General features: G+C 37.5%; 1 protein-coding gene across 4 annotated transcripts in view; it reads right to left on the reverse strand.

Moving 5' to 3' along the window:
- Positions 1-18044, reverse strand: part of gnal (guanine nucleotide binding protein (G protein), alpha activating activity polypeptide, olfactory type) — a 62613-nt gene that overhangs the window by 42285 nt on the left and 2284 nt on the right. Inside the window, exons 1-2 of one of the 4 annotated variants that reach the window (XM_024281674.2) lie at positions 624-1602; positions 326-398 (exon numbers count right to left, since the gene is read on the reverse strand). In XM_024281674.2, coding sequence (XP_024137442.1) covers positions 326-398; positions 624-762 — 212 coding nt within the window. In that variant the 5' untranslated portion in view covers positions 763-1602. The other 3 variants (XM_024281681.2, XM_036216398.1, XM_024281664.2) reach the window with 3 other exon arrangements.

Genomic DNA, 18044 nt, shown 5'->3' on the forward strand with positions numbered 1-18044 from the left:
AAAAAAAAAAAAAAAAAATACAGATCAGGCCCGCGCCGGGCTCGACCGCAACTGTTCGAGCACCAAACAGGAAACGTTCCCCGTCGGTGAGACACCGAGACCCCCCTTCCTCCTCCTCCTCCTCCTCCTCCACCCCAGTCTGTCTGATCAGCGCTCGCGGGGAGGAAAAAGCGGCGTTAGCTTCGATGCAGGAGGCCCAGCAGGCGCTGCGGTGCCTGAGCGAAGCCCGCGAGTGAGCGCGGGGCCCGTTCACATCAACCACCGTGACACAAAAAGAAAAAGCGTGTAGTGCGTGTGTGTGGAAGGCGAAGGGAAGAGCACTCACTCCGCGTTGAAGCCGTTGACGTGTAGGATCTTCATCTGCTTCACAATGGTGCTTTTTCCGGACTCTCCCGCACCTTCGAAAACACACAAGAAACATCAGCAAATGGCCTCGGCGGGCTCCCGCCGCCCTCAGCCCCAGCCCCGGAGCTTCTGGGGGATAATTTTAGGCTCCGGAGCCTCGCTTCCATCGATATCCACCCCCATGACATATTATTGCCAGCGCTGTCAAATGGGGCTACGTGTTCGGGATTACGGTTAGCTTACATGTCGGATAGCCGTCACCCAGAGCGCAGCCTTACCCAGCAATAGCAGCCTGTGTGTGGCTTTATACGCTTGTCTCTCCTTTTGCAACTGTTTCTCGATCTTCTTATTAGCTTCTCGTTGCTGCTTTTCGTCGATGCGTTGATCCTCGGTCTTGCTGTTGCCCAAACAACCCATCTTCCGTCGCCCTAACCCTTCCTTGCGGGACCGTAAGAAATATTCAGATTTTTAAAAAAGAAAAAGCAGGACACCCGGGATGATACTGCGATTAAAAATAAAAATGAGTCTACTGTAAAATAAAAAGGGAGGGGGAAAATCTCTTCGAGGCTTCTCCGTCGGAGGGAGGAATATGCTCCCCGTTACAATTCCGCTTTAGCCGCAGCCGACCGTCATCCGAACCAGCGAAGAAAAACGACTCGCCGACCCCGTTTTTAAAATAAAAAAATAATAATAAAGATAAATAAGAAGAGAGAGGGGGGGTTCAATTTCTGGGAATCCAGTCAACAGCCCCTCTCCTCTCTCCGTTTTTTTCTATCTGAATTTCTATCAGTATTTCTGTCTCTTTAACTCAGCACTGCCTCTCTCTGTGGCACCAGGAAGTAGCCGTGGACCGTGGAGGTGGAAAACAAACTTGCGTTAAACTGTAACGTTAACAACCCGCGCTCAAATACCATTTTATAGCTTAACCGAGAGAAGCCATTCTTCATTTACTCCTCCGCTATTCTGTTATCCAACTAAACGGCAGGGGAGTGGAAGCTCGGACGCCTCTGTGCTACTTTGCTAGAGGGGCTGGGTCTCTACTTGTTGGCTCTCCAGTCTGTGATGGCCCTGACCCAACCTGGCAACCCATTTCCACCATCCGGGTGTGCGACAGGCGGGTTTCTGCTGCTGTTGCTCTGACATTTCAATCTGGTCTGGCAACACGCTGCCATGATGGGAGCGTTCAGCAAAGTACAACACAAACACACAAAACACGACATTATTGCTTCTGGAACCACTCTGCGACACATTTCCCTCTTATTTTATAAACGTTTTACGGCGCAAAAAGATTAATACAAACTATTTCTAAGTTTCACATTTAAAAAAGTACCACACTTTAAGTTTATTTTATTAAATATACTTAATTATAACAAGTATACCAACATGTACATGTTGTGTAGGAAGTGAATACTTCTTCAGACTAAATTCGAAAAATTCAAAGTTTATAAAAAAAAACCTTCAAATATACTGCCTTACTTTTAGTATAGACTAAGTATACTTGTGCTTTACCTACATAGACTGCTTTTAATCAGGCTAACTGCCACCTAGTATGGGGTACCATTTGTGCCAAAAATATATTTTTGTGTCCATTGTCAATGTCTACTGAACATTTGTTCATGTACTACTACTAAACAACATCTTCTGCATGTCCATGTTTTTTTGATGATTACTTTGTATTAGCTTTTTGATGTTTCAGCTTGCTTTATTTTTAAAACGTTTTATTTGTCTTCGCTATTGTCGTTGGCTCCTGTCGTTTCACTATGTGGTCTGAAAAGTCCTTAGGAAACGTTGCTAGCGTTGTTAGCTCCTGTCGTTTCACAGTGTCGTAACAGTAGTCTGAATAACTAAAAACAAGCAAGAGTCGCTTCATGAAAGTGAAACCGTTGTACACATGTGGGCCCCTCTTCTGGGAGTGTACATGTGCAGGGACGTCAGCCGTTTTTCTCAAGGCTAACACTAGCGCCGGTGGCTTTAATAAACAAATATTTTCCGCTTTCTGTGAGGATACAAGTTTGAGCATAGCTAGTGATAGGTCAGACAGTCTGCGTTACAAGAACTTTCCCACAGTAAACCTCTGTTGTCAAAATAAAAGAAACAATTTAACGGCCGTACGAAGGACTTTTCTGCCGACATGGGAAAATGACAAGAGCTAACGATGCTAGCATCTGTTGCTAAGGACTTTTCTGACAACATGAGGAAACGACAGGAGCTAACGATGCTAGAATCTGTTGCTAAGGACTTTTCTGACGACATGGGGAAACAACAGGAGCTAACAACGCCAGCATCTGTTGCTAAGGACTTTTCTGCCGACATGGGAAAACTACAAGAGCTAACGATGCTAGCATCTGTTGCTAAGGACTTTTCTGACAACATGAGGAAACAACAGGAGATAACGATGGTAGCAATGGTTGTTAAGGACTTTTCTGACGACATGAGGAAACGACAGGAGCTAACGATGCTAGAATCTGTTGCTTGGGACTTTTCTGACGACATGGGGAAACAACAGGAGCTAACAACGCCAGCATATGTTGCTAATGACTTTTCTGATGACATGGGAAAACTACAAGAGCTGATGGTGCTAGCATCTGTTGCTAAGGACTTTTCTGACAACATGAGGAAACGACAGGAGCTAACGATGCTAGCAGTGGTTGTTAAGGACTTTTCTGACGACATGGGAAAACGACAGGAGCTAACAACACTAGCAACTGTTGCTAAGGACTTTTCTGACCACTAAATCAAATGACAATAGGAAAGACAAATGCAAAGCTTTCAGCATGAAACATCACAAAGCAAGTACAAAGTTATCATCAAAGAAGCGTGGACATTCAGAAGATATTCCTTAGTCGTACATAGACATGAACAAATGCTCAATGAACTTGTTCAGTAGACATAGACAATGGACCAAAGATATAGCAGTGGATGCAAAAAAATATTTTTGGCTCAAATGGAACCCCATAACTCAGAAGCATTCGCTATCCAAGAAACCTGTGTACAAAAAGGAACCCTTTGCCCTTCCAAAAAATAGTAATCTTAAAGTTAATTTATTAGGTATACTTGAATATAGCTATAGCAATTATACTATACACAATGTACATGTAGTGTAGGAAGTTTACTAACTGGATACTCCTTCAGACTAAGTTAGGACAAAAAGCTATAAAAAGTTAAAAATATTGCCTCTCTTGTACAAATTAACCTTATTCAATTATTTTTAAATAAGGATAGCTGCAACCCAGATGGATTCATCACCCAAGAGACCCTTAGCAAACAGTAGTACACTTGAAGTTTATTTTATTAGACATACTTGTGTGTATGTATATCAAGTATACTATAAACCAGGGGTCTCAAACTGGTGGCCCGCGGGCCATTTGTGGCCCCCCAAGTTAAAATTTTGCGGCCTCCACCCCAATATGAAAGTTCAATGTCTACTTAGCAAAATATTCTGCATGTCCACACTTCTTTGATTATAGCTTTGTACTTGCTTTGTGATCCTTAACACTTTGAATTTGCTTATGTCGTTTTATCTGGTTGTCAAAAAAGTCCTTAGCAACAGTTGCTAGCATCGTTACCTCCTGTCGTTTCACAGGACACGCAGACGATATTGTTTAGTGATACATAGACATGAACAAATGTTTTATAAACTTGTTCATTAGACAGAGACAATGGACCCAAAATATAGACAGTGGACGCAGAAACATATTTTTGGCACAAATGGAACTCCATACATTAGTTGTACATGTCCATGTTGTGTAGGAAGTTTACTGACTGAATACTCCTATAGACTGAGTTGGAACATTTTAAATTTACTATATATAAATAGTATATAAAAAGCAAACTAAAAGTTTTCCGCCTCCATTTTAGGATAACCTCCTTACTAACCAAAAAAAAAAAAAAAAATGGTCCATTCAACATTTTTTTTTAGTTCCACTCCGATCCTTTTTTGATCTATTTTTAAACATTCCTTGTGATCTGTTAATTATGATTATGGTGTTTTTAACCAAAATTAAAAACCTGTCTCATTTTCTAGGACATAGTTTCTGCAGAGTGGCAGGAGTTCTTCAGAAATTAATCTCCGAGTTGTAGTTGGACTGTTGGTGTGGAAGTAAACCTTCACTGATATCCTATGATCCCTTTATTTACACTCGCTCCTGCTTGCTTACAGCCCCTCACAACCAGATGTTAACATTAGCGGAGCAACAAAATGGCGAGCAACAGTTCAGATCTAGATTCCGGCTCGATGAGGAAAACAAAGACGTTCATGGATCTATTTGTCTCCAGGTGGATGCATCAGAATGGAGCAGAGCAAGGAGACGTTGGCCCGACCCATTTCAGTTGCTGCATCACAACTGAGCTTTTTCAAAAAGCATTTTTTAATCCGTACCTGATTCACCACAATTTGAATACAAAAATACTCATAAATGCAGTTTTTATTCCGAAATTCATTTATACATGTCCTCCGTCATGAGAAAAATGCACTCATTGGACTGGGTCTGTAAATCCCCCAAAAACTACAATTCCCAGAGCTTCACCCCTTTACATGAGGTATCATGGAAAAGCCCCAACTGTCCTCTGTAGATACAAGAGATGTTCATTCAGCAGTATAAAGTGTTTGGGAGATATTCAGGTTTAAAGAGGACACACTTGCATTGCTGGTATTCAGGAGGATGTACTTATAGTACACTTAAATAGACTACTAAGGGGGAGTGCTAGTACAAATTTCCATAAGTTAAATTAGACATTGCATAGCAAAGACATGTTTGGTTTGAACATTAAGAAAGTACTAAGTGTGTTTCTCACATTTTAAGATAGTGTATTGGATTAAAATATTAGTTTATTTGACCTTAATTGTATTGCAATTTTATGACATCATAAAAAAAAAATCTCCCGGAGTATCGGTGTAATCTTATTCTAAGAAACAAACATTTCAGCTTGTTTTTAGTAGATTTGTAAGTAAATATACCATTAAAGTATATAAATTTAAATAAAATGTCTAATCTGTTCTAATGATCTGTTCTACACTTCAGATCGGCATTTAAGAAAGATGATACATGATTTTTATTTCAGTTGAAGCATTGTTGTGTTGTATTTTCTGTTGTGCTTTGGTGAGAATTTCTATTAAATGTTTAAAATAAAAAATGTGTGGATATCTACTGAGTCTGTTTACGTCTCGTCATAAACGTTAAAAATTCTAGGAGCTGATTTTACAAAATGGGTAAACCCGATAGACTCACTGAAAAGAAAATGCTTGTTGAGTAAACACTTAGAATACAAATGGAAGCAACCATAAAAATAATGCAATAGGAACAAAATCACTTCACTCTTGAAGACATTTTGGGCTGTATAGATTTTACAAAAAAAAAAAACCTCTAGTTCATATTTTTAGGGCTGATGAAGCAGACATCCTTTAGTTTCCTCTTTGCTGCCCCCATTCAACAGGTTGCAGTAAAATGCATCACTCGGGGATTTTAAATAAAGTAAATCATAAAAAATGATCAAGAGGAGGAAAAAATGCCTCCTTTGAACTCTGTCAAATTAAGGATTTTACTACAGATTCATAAAGATACAGACACTGTTATGCTGTTACAGCAACACTTTTCTTGGAAGCAATAAATTATGTAACCATTTACAACTAACTTTACTGTGATTGATTGTCTGTATGCTGTTTTATATTGATTGTGTTTATAAACTCTCATTTTATTCATATATTCTAGAATCAACCTTTTAAAAATGACTTTAAACCTTTAGAAAAACCCTAATACATTTGCAGCACCACTCATCTGTTCATTTATATGTTCATCAAACAAAAACAAAAAAACTTTTAAGGTCTTATCTGATGGACGGAAACGATAAAAATCAGATTGCTTTTCATTAAATTCACTTTTTTTATCCAAAAGTTGAGCCAAAAGTCAGTTTTACAAACATATAAAAGATGCAGAGGAAATGTGTAAACAGTAATTATGCTTTAGGACAGGGGTCTGCAACCTGAGGCCACACGAGGCTCTTTAACCTCTCTACTGTGGCTTTCTGGTTAAAGAAAAAAAAAACACTTTTTAATTTAAAAAAGTAAATAAAGTAAGTATTAAAGTAAAAATTAAAAAAAAAAAATCCACAAGGCACATGACTACAGTATTCCAAATTCATTGAACTAAACATTTTGACCTTTTTTAACCACAGAAAACCAATTATTCTGATTTTTTTTAATTAAATGGATCTTATGGTTAAAAAATATCACTTAATCAGTTAAGTTAACGTATTTCTGTCTGAGATTCACCACAAACAGTAAAATAAACCTTTTTTTGCTGCATTGAAATGATCATATGTAAAAAAAAAAAAGGTGTCTTTTATTTTGAAAAGAACTCATGTGAACCCATTTATACCAGTTGATATTTAGAATTTTTTTTTTGTTTTATTTATGCTAAAAAGTGTATTTTTTTGCTTTATTTATTATAATTCTAACATTTCCATAAATACAAAGGTGTGTTTTTTTTATTTTCTAAAGGGTAAAGTAGGAGTTTATGGCTCTGGTCAGTTAGAAATCAACCCAAACGTCTCTTTCAGGGACAAAAGTTGCAGACCCCTGCTTTAGGATAAAGGCGTTGTATATCATTCTAATGGCATCCTTACATTGTCAAGTTATGATAATTTTTGATGATTTTTTTTTAATTTGTTCAAAATTGTATTAAAAATCTGTTTTTATTGCAGAAGCTAAAGTACATATTTGCACGAGTTTGGTGCTTTTAAGCCAGAAAATTCTGCTCACCTCACCATTTTATTGTTGTAGTAAATTATCAGGGTATCTTTATTTTTTTAAAGATTTGTGAGATTAATTCAAGGGAAGAAGAACGATAGGAGAAAAAAAAACAAAAAATAAAGTGATTGGCTCCATGTTTTGACCATTTAACGGCGATGGATGAGCTCAGGTTCCGTCTAAAGAGCTGAAGCGGGTCAGGGAGCAAGATTACCCACTCTCCACCTCCCAGCAGCGTCTTCTGGCCCTTTTTTTCTGTTTAATGAATAAACATAACCCAGATATCAGCATCAAGGTTTGTGGTAGGATCCACCCACAGCGTGATCGTACTGTATCACAAGAATGATGTAAGGTCGGTTCCAGCACCATATATTTACCCTTGCAAGAACATCCAAAGTCCAAAGAGCAGAACAAAAGGATTTTTAATAATGTCTTGGGTAATCCGAAAAGCAGAAACTGTCTTTTCTTTGCTTTGCGTGAAATTTTCAAATTGAACACACAGTTCAAGAGTGATGTTTGCCACAGGTAACACACCTGTCAGGCACACTGCCTCACCTCTGCAAACAGAATATGTGTTCAGGATAAATAATTGCTCATTGAAATACTATATTTACCCTTTAATATTTACCTTCCAATTCCCAAAAAGATTAGGCGCCGACAGCTCGGAAACTGAAGGATTTGTTTCGGGCTCTTATTTTGGCGGTTCATTTCTCAGGAACTTTGTTTTGTCAAGTGGAGACAGATAAATGTCTTTTTTTACAAGATGGGAGTTTCTGGAAGACTTAAGTCTTGCTTAAAGAGGCAGAAAGGCTGCTGTGATGTTTGCTGTTCTGTGACTTCCTCTGCAGCAAGATGTGGCGTGGATTTGTCAAGGTTCTCATTGCACTTTTGTTTTATTTGTAGATGACACTTGTACTCCAGGGTTTGTCTTAACCTTCATTAAAGAATATCTCAGAAGACCTGCCAAACCTGATGCTAAGCTAACCAAACTACTTGGTTGCTTCAAGTCCATAAATATTAACGTTTCTTTGCAGAAATGCACACTTCATGGCACCCGACAGAGGACGCCTGTGACATGTAAAAGTAACTGTTCCAGTGAAACTAGAACAACAAACTTTTCCAAACTGGGAAACAATGAAACCACCACCATTATCCTCCACAATCCTAAGCTAAAAGAGGAATGAATTCAGGCTCTCCACCTTAAAAAGCAAGGTCAAAACAGTGACTGATCTACAGCACCCTCTAGTGGTCAGAAACAGCACTGCATGTAAACGAAGGCTGCTTTAAGCTCCCATGAATGATCCACCAGCACATTTTGCTGTATAAATTATTGTCCTTTTATGGAAGCACTGTCTGAAAAGTGTATTCAGATTCATGTTGCTGGCTCAACTACACTAAAAAGGGTTTAGTAATTATTTTTGATTCCAGCTTCACAAACTTTATTCCTGTTTTTAATCATACTGTCTGAACAACAAAAATCTCTGCAACTATATGACTAGTTGAAGCATCAATAGTTCTACACTTAAAACATAGAGCAGATAATAAGAAATTATATGAATTTCAAAGTCAAAAACTCTAGAGTCCCAAAAAAAATCTAGAATACTGCACGGAATCGTTTTCTTTCTTAATATTTGATCAGAAATTGCTAAATTTCACAACTTGTCAGAAATTCATGACTAGAAAATACTAAATATCATGCAACTCTGCATTGAAAATGGTCATTTCACAAAAGAAACTTCATATCTAACTTTTTTTAACATGTCAAGAAAAACTAGCATAAGCTGCTGCATTGAAATACTAAAGCAGTCAGGATCCATCAATGCTTTAAGGCTTCCTAATACAATAAAGAGCCTTTTGTCACATCTTCAATCAACAGCTGTGACATGAGCACCCCAATCTGAACTACATCCCATTCTGAACATATTAAAAAACATGCTAACAAAAAATTAAAGTAGAAAAACTGTTCCAATGCTAAACGGACACTCCTGCAGGGCAGAATAATCAGCCACCCAAAGGGTCCGGTGCATGAAAAGACTGCATCATAAGAAGCTCTTAATAGTCAAAATCTAATTCCAGAAAGTAAAAATAAAACTTCTTAACATATTTTAATGCAACTGATTCTTTTTATTTTAACACACGTTGTTTTCTTCAAAAATGCTGTTCTACTAGCAGGTCAAAATTATATTTCTGAGTATTTTTTTATAATTCCAACTGTTGTGAATCAGGAGCAAACAAAAAAGCCTTGTTCAAAAAAGTTTGTATCTGTGGCATATAACAGAGATCTGCTACTTTTTGCACTTCTAAAAGAGCCAATTGAGTCAATTTCTTACTGACAACAACCCAGTGGGAGTCACAAAGTCTGACCTCACCCTTTAGAAAATAAGACTCCGAACTGTATTTTTGTTTCTATTACAATGAATATAAATATGTTTGCTATTGTTTTTGGAGGGGCAAAAACGACGCATAAATATAAAAAGAAAAAAAAAACGTATTTTAAAATATTAAATAGTTTATCATTTTTGACAGAGACTCACATGATTTTCTTTCAAAATAAAAGACACCTTGTTCAAGATCTCAATGCTGCAAATGTAATCTTGGTGAGGTAATGCCAGGAGTAATTTAAACAAAAAGAAACATACCGATTATTGTGGTGCATTTCTGCCAGAAATGTGTAAATCTAACAAACTAAAATTAAATCCGAGCTAATTGAGTGACCCTTATCGTACTTTTCAAATCATGAAAAACTTAAATTTCTTGAGTTTGTTGAAAAATTGATGTGGTGCACCCAAAATAACTTCAGAATCCATCAAAATGTTTAAGCTCGACTTAGTTAAACTTTACTTGATGTATTATGAGACAATAGGTCGGCTACTGCAGAATGACACCTACTGTCTTTTAACTGTTTGTGAAGGAATTGAACAGAGTTTGAGTTAGTTTACTTTTTTTTACTTCACTGCTTATTTATTTTTTTTACCTCACAGAAACTTTTTAAAATGAAAAACATGTATTTTTCTTTAATAAAGGGCCAAAAAAACCACATTTGGCTGTGGAGCCTCAGGTTGCAGATCCCTGACATGGAAAATATACTGGCCGGGTCATGAGCTTCCTGCTCTGCTCCATTCTGATGCATCCTCTTGCAGACAAATTGATCCATTAACGTCTTTGTTTTCCTCGTCTGAGCTCGAATCTGGATCTAAGCTGTACAGCTGGATAGCTACGATGTTGCTTTTGTTGCACTGCTAATGTTAGGTTGTGGCATAGACTGTATATCACTGGACAGCTCAATCCCTCCCCTCTCGTGTTCCAAACAGGAAGTACCTGCTGGCTCCAAAAACCCAGAATCCCACAGACTTTGATAGAGAAATAAACAGTTGTTACCATTATATGTGTCAGATTAATTATTCTTGCTCTGATCCCCTTTTCCTAGCATGTTTCTTGATACTCTTTTTTTCATTATATTTTTTCTTTATCACAAGTTACTCAACTTATAAACTGACCAATCAGATGCCTCACTTCTAACAAGCTCACTCCTGATTGGCGACAGTGGTTGCCATAGAAACGTGACTAAACAGACTCTGACCAATCACTCTTGTCTGGCTCAAAACGGCAGCGCCTGTATCATGGAAAAAAGGCGGGTGAATTGGCTTAATTTCGCTGGAGCCAGAATTTTTTAATGGCTGCTCTCTCCATCTTTATTTACGGTCTATGGGTTGGGTGTGTGAGGAGCTGTAAGCTAGCAGGAGAGAATGTAAACAGATGGATAACGGGAAGGAAGAGCAGGGTAGCTCAGTCCTGCCCACAACTCAGAGGTGAATTTCAAATATTCTGCAGAAACTATGTCCTAAAAAATGACATTTTTTTTTATAGTTTGGGTAAAAAAACGGCATAATCATAATCAAAACACCACTGGGAACAGTTTTATACAATAGATCATAAGATGATCGGAGCGGGACTTTGAAAAATGTCGGCATAATAAATATTTTCACATATATCATATGAGGTCATAGCAAATATCTCATGTACCTTCTTGACTTCATTCAGTCCTACAAGGGTCAAAACAGCAAAATAATCATTTGTTTGTCTCTATTAACTTTCTACAGGGTCATAACTTTGATATTCTAAAGCAAAACAAGGCCAACAATAAAAACTGACCTAAAAATGCTCAAAAAATTACCCTTATCAGTCAAACTAGAGTGATAAGACATTGTTAATTTTAACTGGACTTCTTAAAGTAACTAGAAAAGTTGCATTACCTGCAATAATGCTGGTGTGAATGATTTTTGCTGAAAGTAGTCGCTGAAGATGCTGAAGTTTTTTGCTGAAAATGGTGACAGAATTTACTTTGATTGCTGAAGGGATTTGCAGAAAATGCAAAAGCTATTTGCAAAATGTTAAATTTGCTAAAGGCCTGGAAATTCTGCAAAAAAAAGCTATGAAAGAGCGCTGAAGTTGACCTAGATTTCAGAAAAATTTGTAGTGAAATTGCTTAAAAATCACTAATACATACCAACTTTACAAAAGTATTTAGTGTGTTGCTAAAATATTAGCTGAACTCCAAATTAGCCCAAAAAATAGGTTATTAGCTGAATTCCAAAATAGCCTAAAATTCCTCAGTGAACTTAATTTGTCAAAAACGTTAGCCTGTTGCTAAAATAGAAGCTAAAGTCTAAATTAACTTATACAAATCTTAGTAGATAACAAATTAGTCAAAAATGTTAGCATGTCGCAAAAAAATATTAGGTGAACTCCAAATTAGCAGTAAAAAAAAACTTCAGTGGATGCCAAATTAGCCAAAAAAGTTAGCTGGTTGCTTAAATAAAAGCTTCAAAATATGCTGAAATTTCTCAGTTATCAAAATTAGTCAAAAATGTTAGCCTGTTGCTAAAATAAAAGATTAATTAGCCTAAAAAACAGTGGATAACAATTTAGCCAAAACCATTGTGTTGCTAAAATGATACCTGAACTCCAAATTAGCATAAAAAACCTTAGTAGATGCCAAATTAGCCAAAAAAGTTAGCTTGTTGCTTAAGTACTAGCTAAATTCCAAAACAGCCTAAAATTCCTCAGTAAACTAAATTAGTCAAAAATGTTAGCCTGTTGCTAAAATAGAAGCTAAACTCCAAATTAGACTATAAAAACCTCAGTAGCTAACAAATTAGTCAAAAACGATAGATAGCATGTTGTTAAAATGTTAGGTGAACTCCAAATTAGCATTAAAAAATCCCAGCGGACGCCAATTTAGCCAAAAAGTTAGCTTGTTTCTTAAATTCTAGCTAAATTCCAAAATAGCCTAAAATTCCTCAGTGAACTAAATTAGTCAAAAATGTTAGCCTGTTGCTAAAATAGAATCTTAAGTAGATAACAAATTAGTCAAAAACATTAGCATGTTGCTAAACATGTAAACTCCAATTTTTTAAAACGTTTTGATGTCAAGATAGCTGAAATACTGAAAGTGTGATGGACTTTTTAAGTGTCGAAAAAGAAGCAGGAGAATCACCATAGTGTGAATGCTTACTAAGAATTTACACAATAAATAGTTCAATTTCATAACTTACATCTGTTAGGGTGTGTGTGTTCGATTTTTTTCAGACGTTTTTTCCTTTCTATTGTTTCAGAATCGAAGTTGTTTTGGGGAGAAAACCATCACCCTTCATTCTCACCTTTAACAAGTGCAAAAACCTTTCTAAATGATTCTCAGAAACACCTCGTTCTCCGTTCTAACATGGGTTCTAAGAAAAGTCTGTTTGTTAATATTTTGATATAATGAACTCCAAGACATGGGCTTCCAGGCTGGGAGTGGATAATAACAGTCAGTAGACTGACGGAACAAACCTAAAAATAACTTACACTTGAAAAAGCTATCTCCCGCATTTAAAAAAAACCCTCTTATTTACTGGCCCAGACTATAACTGAAGTATGTACTGTATAAACGAGGCACACATCCAAATTATATCCAGCTAAATTTAACCTCCCTTGAAATGTTTATCGTGAAGCTGCAAAGAACAGGACTCTGCAGGGACAAAGGCTCTTAATAAAGACCGACGTGGAGAAAACATGGAGAACAAGCCTGGTCCAATGTCCTTCAAACTGAGTTCCCTTTGGTGGAGCTCATCCAAGTTTTGAGACAATTACCACCCAGCTATCTGCATCATAAATTTGAGATCAACTCATGCTCCGGTCCCTCCTGTTTGTGATTGCATTCACTGCTGACAGTGTGGCAAAGTTCAGCAATGGTCAATGATAAAGCTCATTTAGACAGAAGCAAAGTTCAGGAAGACGAGGTATGTGCTGCGAGCTTCTAGATGAGCGACACTTTCCAAAACGTGTGTTCTGGTGAAGGACAGCGGCTCCAAAAGCAAACAAACGCTGGAACAATTCATCAGCGCACTTAGAGGTGACTTCCAGCAGCAGGTTACAGGCCGCTGCCTCCTTTCTGTCAAACGTTGCAGCCTGTTGTTCAGGCTCGTGAAGGTGATAAGGCTCAGATGTGACACGGCCAGTTAAGGACATCGCTGCCACAGATAACATCTCAATCGCAGCGCAGAGGCCGATCCACGAGACCAAACAATAAGGGAACTTCCTTTCCTATAAATCATAGGAATTTCCAGCTCCTGCATCTGTTCTTGGAGGGTGAAGCCAATAGGAAGAGTCGTGTTGTCCCTCACCCCAACATGTTCGACACAAGCGTTTGTAGTTACTTTGGAAGGATAGATACAATGTAAAAATTGCTGACAAAAAAAAAAAAGTAAAAATAAATAGTTTTTCTCTTTCTATTTTGTATAAAATACTAATTTACAAGCCAGATCTGAAAGCTTCTCAATTTACAGATGTTTTTTAGCTTTCATAAAGGCAAAAAGCAGCAAAACTGAAAGAGAAAACATATTATATAATGATTACAAATATGTTTTAACCCTTGTGCTATGCCAGGTATGTTGACGTTGGGAGTGGGGTCATCTGGACCCCACAAGACAACACCCTAATTTTTTTTACATTTTTTTAATGGTTTTTGATTTTCAGACATGAAATCCTGTCCACATTTATCCACATTTGTCATGGGATGGATAACACGTCTATGTAAGACTTGGGTCACCTGGACCCCAAATGAGCTGTAGGGCTGGGTATGGATCATAATTTCCTAATTTACCGAAACGATTCGACTCACAAGAGCCTGGATCGATTGGATTCTGATTTTTTTTTCAATTCTTCAATTCAATTTTGAGTTTACACATTTAGACACATTTGTTTAGAAACACATTAATAATCTATGTTTTGTCTACTCTATATTTATATTAATCTTATACAGTTCACATACTGTAAATGTATTAGTGAAATAATGAGATTGTTAATATCATCCAGTGTTACATAGATTCTCTAAAGGAGAAGTTCTAACTAAAATGTTCAGATCATTAACATTGGAAACATTGTTCTGCTTCTCCTGGAGGATGTTTTTGCTTGGCCACTAGGTGGCGAACGTGCTATAGAAGTACACCTTAATCCAGAAGAAGAAGAAAGTATGAACAAAAAACTGTTTTAGACCAGTGATCCCCAACGTTTATGTGGCTCCGGACCAGTCAATCCATGAGAATTTTAATAAATTGCAATTATCTTGTCCATTTGCAAAGACAGGTTCCAAATACAACTTTCACCTGTTACACGCCGCCGGACTGCTTTTACTGCTAAAGCTGATCGAGAGAATCCGGTCAATTTTCAAAATAAAACATTTCCGGGACTCAAAAAAAAATAAAAAATAAAAATCTAATATAATTTATTAGTTCTTCCGGTGGTAATTGATCCATGGACCGGCAGCGATCTGCAGCCCGGTGGTTGGGGACCACTGCTTTAGACCACAAATGGTTACTTAAAAAAAATATTTCCTTAAAAGAGTTTAAAAAATTCATACTTGTGAGTTTATAAAGATGTTCATTTAGTCAGCAATGTGTGTTTAGGTTGACTGAGCGTTAGCATTAGCCGCCCTATGGGAAATTCCATTGAACGTTAGCATCAAGCTAGCAGATTTTAGCTTTCTCTATTTTCACAAATCGATTATTGATTTATTAAGCTTCAAATCAATTAATCCATTTCATCAATCCAGCCCTAATGAACTTGCATTGATTTTTAAAGCATCACACACGTGTTACTCAACCATTTTTCTGTTTCACTGTTTTTCCACAAATCCATCTTTATATCTACCAGCTGAGAGGTAATGAGATCATTTTTTTGTTCATCAATATGGATTTGGCTCCAGCTAAACTCTGGACTAGTGTCTGCCACCTGTGTGAGATTATTTAACTGAATCCCTGCAGTAAATACAAACTGATAAAGTGACCCAGATTAGCTAGCATACGTCGTCCTGAAACGCAACACTATTTGAAAGGTGTCCAGTTGCAGAGGAACAAAAACCACCTCAGTTCCCCATCATGCAACAGGAGTCCTGCTGAGAGTCGAGCCCCGAGGGCCTCTTAAGGAAACCCTTCAGGGCTCGTGTGGAGGCGTCCCAAGATGAGCAGGACCCCAAAGAGGTGGGACCTCCGTTAAACACATCCTTTCAGCGCCGGCTCGTGGAAGAATGTATGACAGCTCCCTGTGTGGCTTCATTAGGACGAGACGCTTCTTCCTGTTTGTAATTAGCAAGAACTGTTTACACAGGAAATTAAATTGGTGGCCTTTTATGATGGAGAGAAAAGAAGCTCTGCACTTTTTAGAGTCAACCAAGTACACGCAGTGTGGAGTCAAAAAAAAATCCTGAAACGAGTCCTGTTTTATTCTAAACGTGGTGACATGCAACAAAGCTGCACTGACAGTAGCGATTCCACACATTTTTTTTCCCACTGAAGTTGAAGACAGAACCGAAACACTGTGGGTGTTTACAGCTCGGCTGCAGCCTAAAAACTCAATCTGTGTTGGTTAGCACTGCTATGATAAATGCACAGCTCCTTCCGATCCCATAGAAGCAGAGCTGAAATCAAAGACTGCTGTTTGCATTAGCAAAACACTTCCATGCACTAACATTTTAGCAAATAAATGTGTGAAAAATGTGTGAAACTGACCTATTTTTGTTCTACAATACTTCCTTTTTGGCCTTTGGAAACTCACAACACAAAAAAATCCTGATCATTTACTGTCGCACAAAACAATAAAACCCTACAGGAAAATAACGCTGGCCTTTGGGAACAGCATGACTCATTACAAACACACTGCTGTGATGCTATAGTTTAACTAAAGATGTTCAGAGCAAACAAATAAAACTTGACTTTGCCAAACAGCCTCTTGAGTCAATACACACATTCTGTTTTTGATCAGTAAATAAAGAATTTAGGAATTCCACGAACCCGATGAACTACTGGTATTTGTGTATGGTTTGTGATTATATATCATTATTATTAACCCTTTAAGATTTAATGCTATTTTGGAGTTCGGCTAATATTTCAGCTACATGCTAGCTGTTTAGACTAGTTTAGGCTTTTTTTGTTTTATGCTTTTTAGGTTGTTTTGGAGCTAGGCTAATATTTACACGTTAGCTGTTTTTGTTTTTTTCTTTTGCTAATTTTAGGCTTTTTTTGTTTTTTTTTAGTCTACTTTGAAGTTTAACTATTTGTTTTAGCTTCATGCTAGATCGCTTACCTACTGTGTTTTTTAGGCTAATTTAGCTTTTAGCTAATATTTTAGCTGGCTATCAACTTCAGCATTTTCAACTATCAACTTCAGCGTTTTTAACTATCAATTTCAGCATTTTCAGCTATTAGCACTAGTATCTTCAGCAGCCAAATTCACCTTGCAGCATTCATACCAGCATTATCACAGGTAATGCAAATCTAGTTCACAATTAAGTTAAAAAATTTCAGTTTTAAAGTTTTACAAATTTAGTTTTACTGTTCAGTAAATGTTTATCCTGTTCGGCCTGTGACCTAAGGTGTGTCTTGGATTTTGGCCCCTTGTGCGATTGAGTTTGACACCCCTGGTGTATAGAATCCCACGAGAATAAATGTTCTTAGTTTTCTACTCAAGAGCGTTGCGTAATCCCTTGCCTAAATCACAGGGTAAACCAAAAAAAAATGTATGTATTTAGTAATATTTACACAAACATTTTAAAAATGCATGAAGAAGCAAAAGAGTTAAATAAAAATAACAAGATGCATTTTAGTAAAAGTAAGAACAGTAAAAGTTCATTGTTTTTGAGTGTTGGCTCCATTTTAACACAAAAGGTAGTCTCTTTTTTAGGATTGGGTTCAAAACAGCCCCCTTGTACTACTGGATATTATGCTGCCCCCGCCTTAATATGAAAGTCTGCTAAGCAATATCTTCTGTCTATGTCCACGCTTCTTTGATGATAGCTTTGTAGTATAGATGATAGATTAAATATTCTTTTAAAGTCCCACTTCGACCGTCTTTTGATCTGTTTTCAAAGTGTTCCCAGGAGTCTTGTCAACATGATCAGGTTTTTAGGCAAACCTGTTTTTTTCTAGAACATAGTTTCTGCAGAGCGACTGGAGTTCATCAGAAATTCACAGTTGTGGGCAGGGCTGTTGGTATGGAGCAACCCCCCTTCCCGTCACCGATAACTGAGCTATCCGTTTACAGCAGGGGTCTCAAACTGGCGGCCCGTGGGCCATTTGTGACCCCCAAGTTGATATTTTGTGGCCCCCACCTTAATATGAAAGTTCAATGTCTACTAAGCAATATCTTCTGCATGACCACACTTCTTAGATGATAGCCATGTATTTGCTTTGGGATGTTTCAGCTTTATGCTTAAAACTTTTAATTTTTTATTGTCGTTGGACCAGGTCGTCAGAAAAGTCCTAAGCAACAGTTGCTAGCATGGTTAGCTCCTGCCGTTTCACAGGACACGCAGAAGATATTGATTAATAGTACATAGACATGAACAAATGGTCAATACACTTGTTCAGTAGACATAGACCTTGTGTGTTAAAGTCAAGGCCCTGGGGCCGGATCCGGC

The sequence above is a fragment of the Oryzias melastigma genome, linkage group LG17 (genome assembly GCF_002922805.2).
Source record: "Oryzias melastigma strain HK-1 linkage group LG17, ASM292280v2, whole genome shotgun sequence".
NCBI lineage: Eukaryota > Metazoa > Chordata > Actinopteri > Beloniformes > Adrianichthyidae > Oryzias > Oryzias melastigma.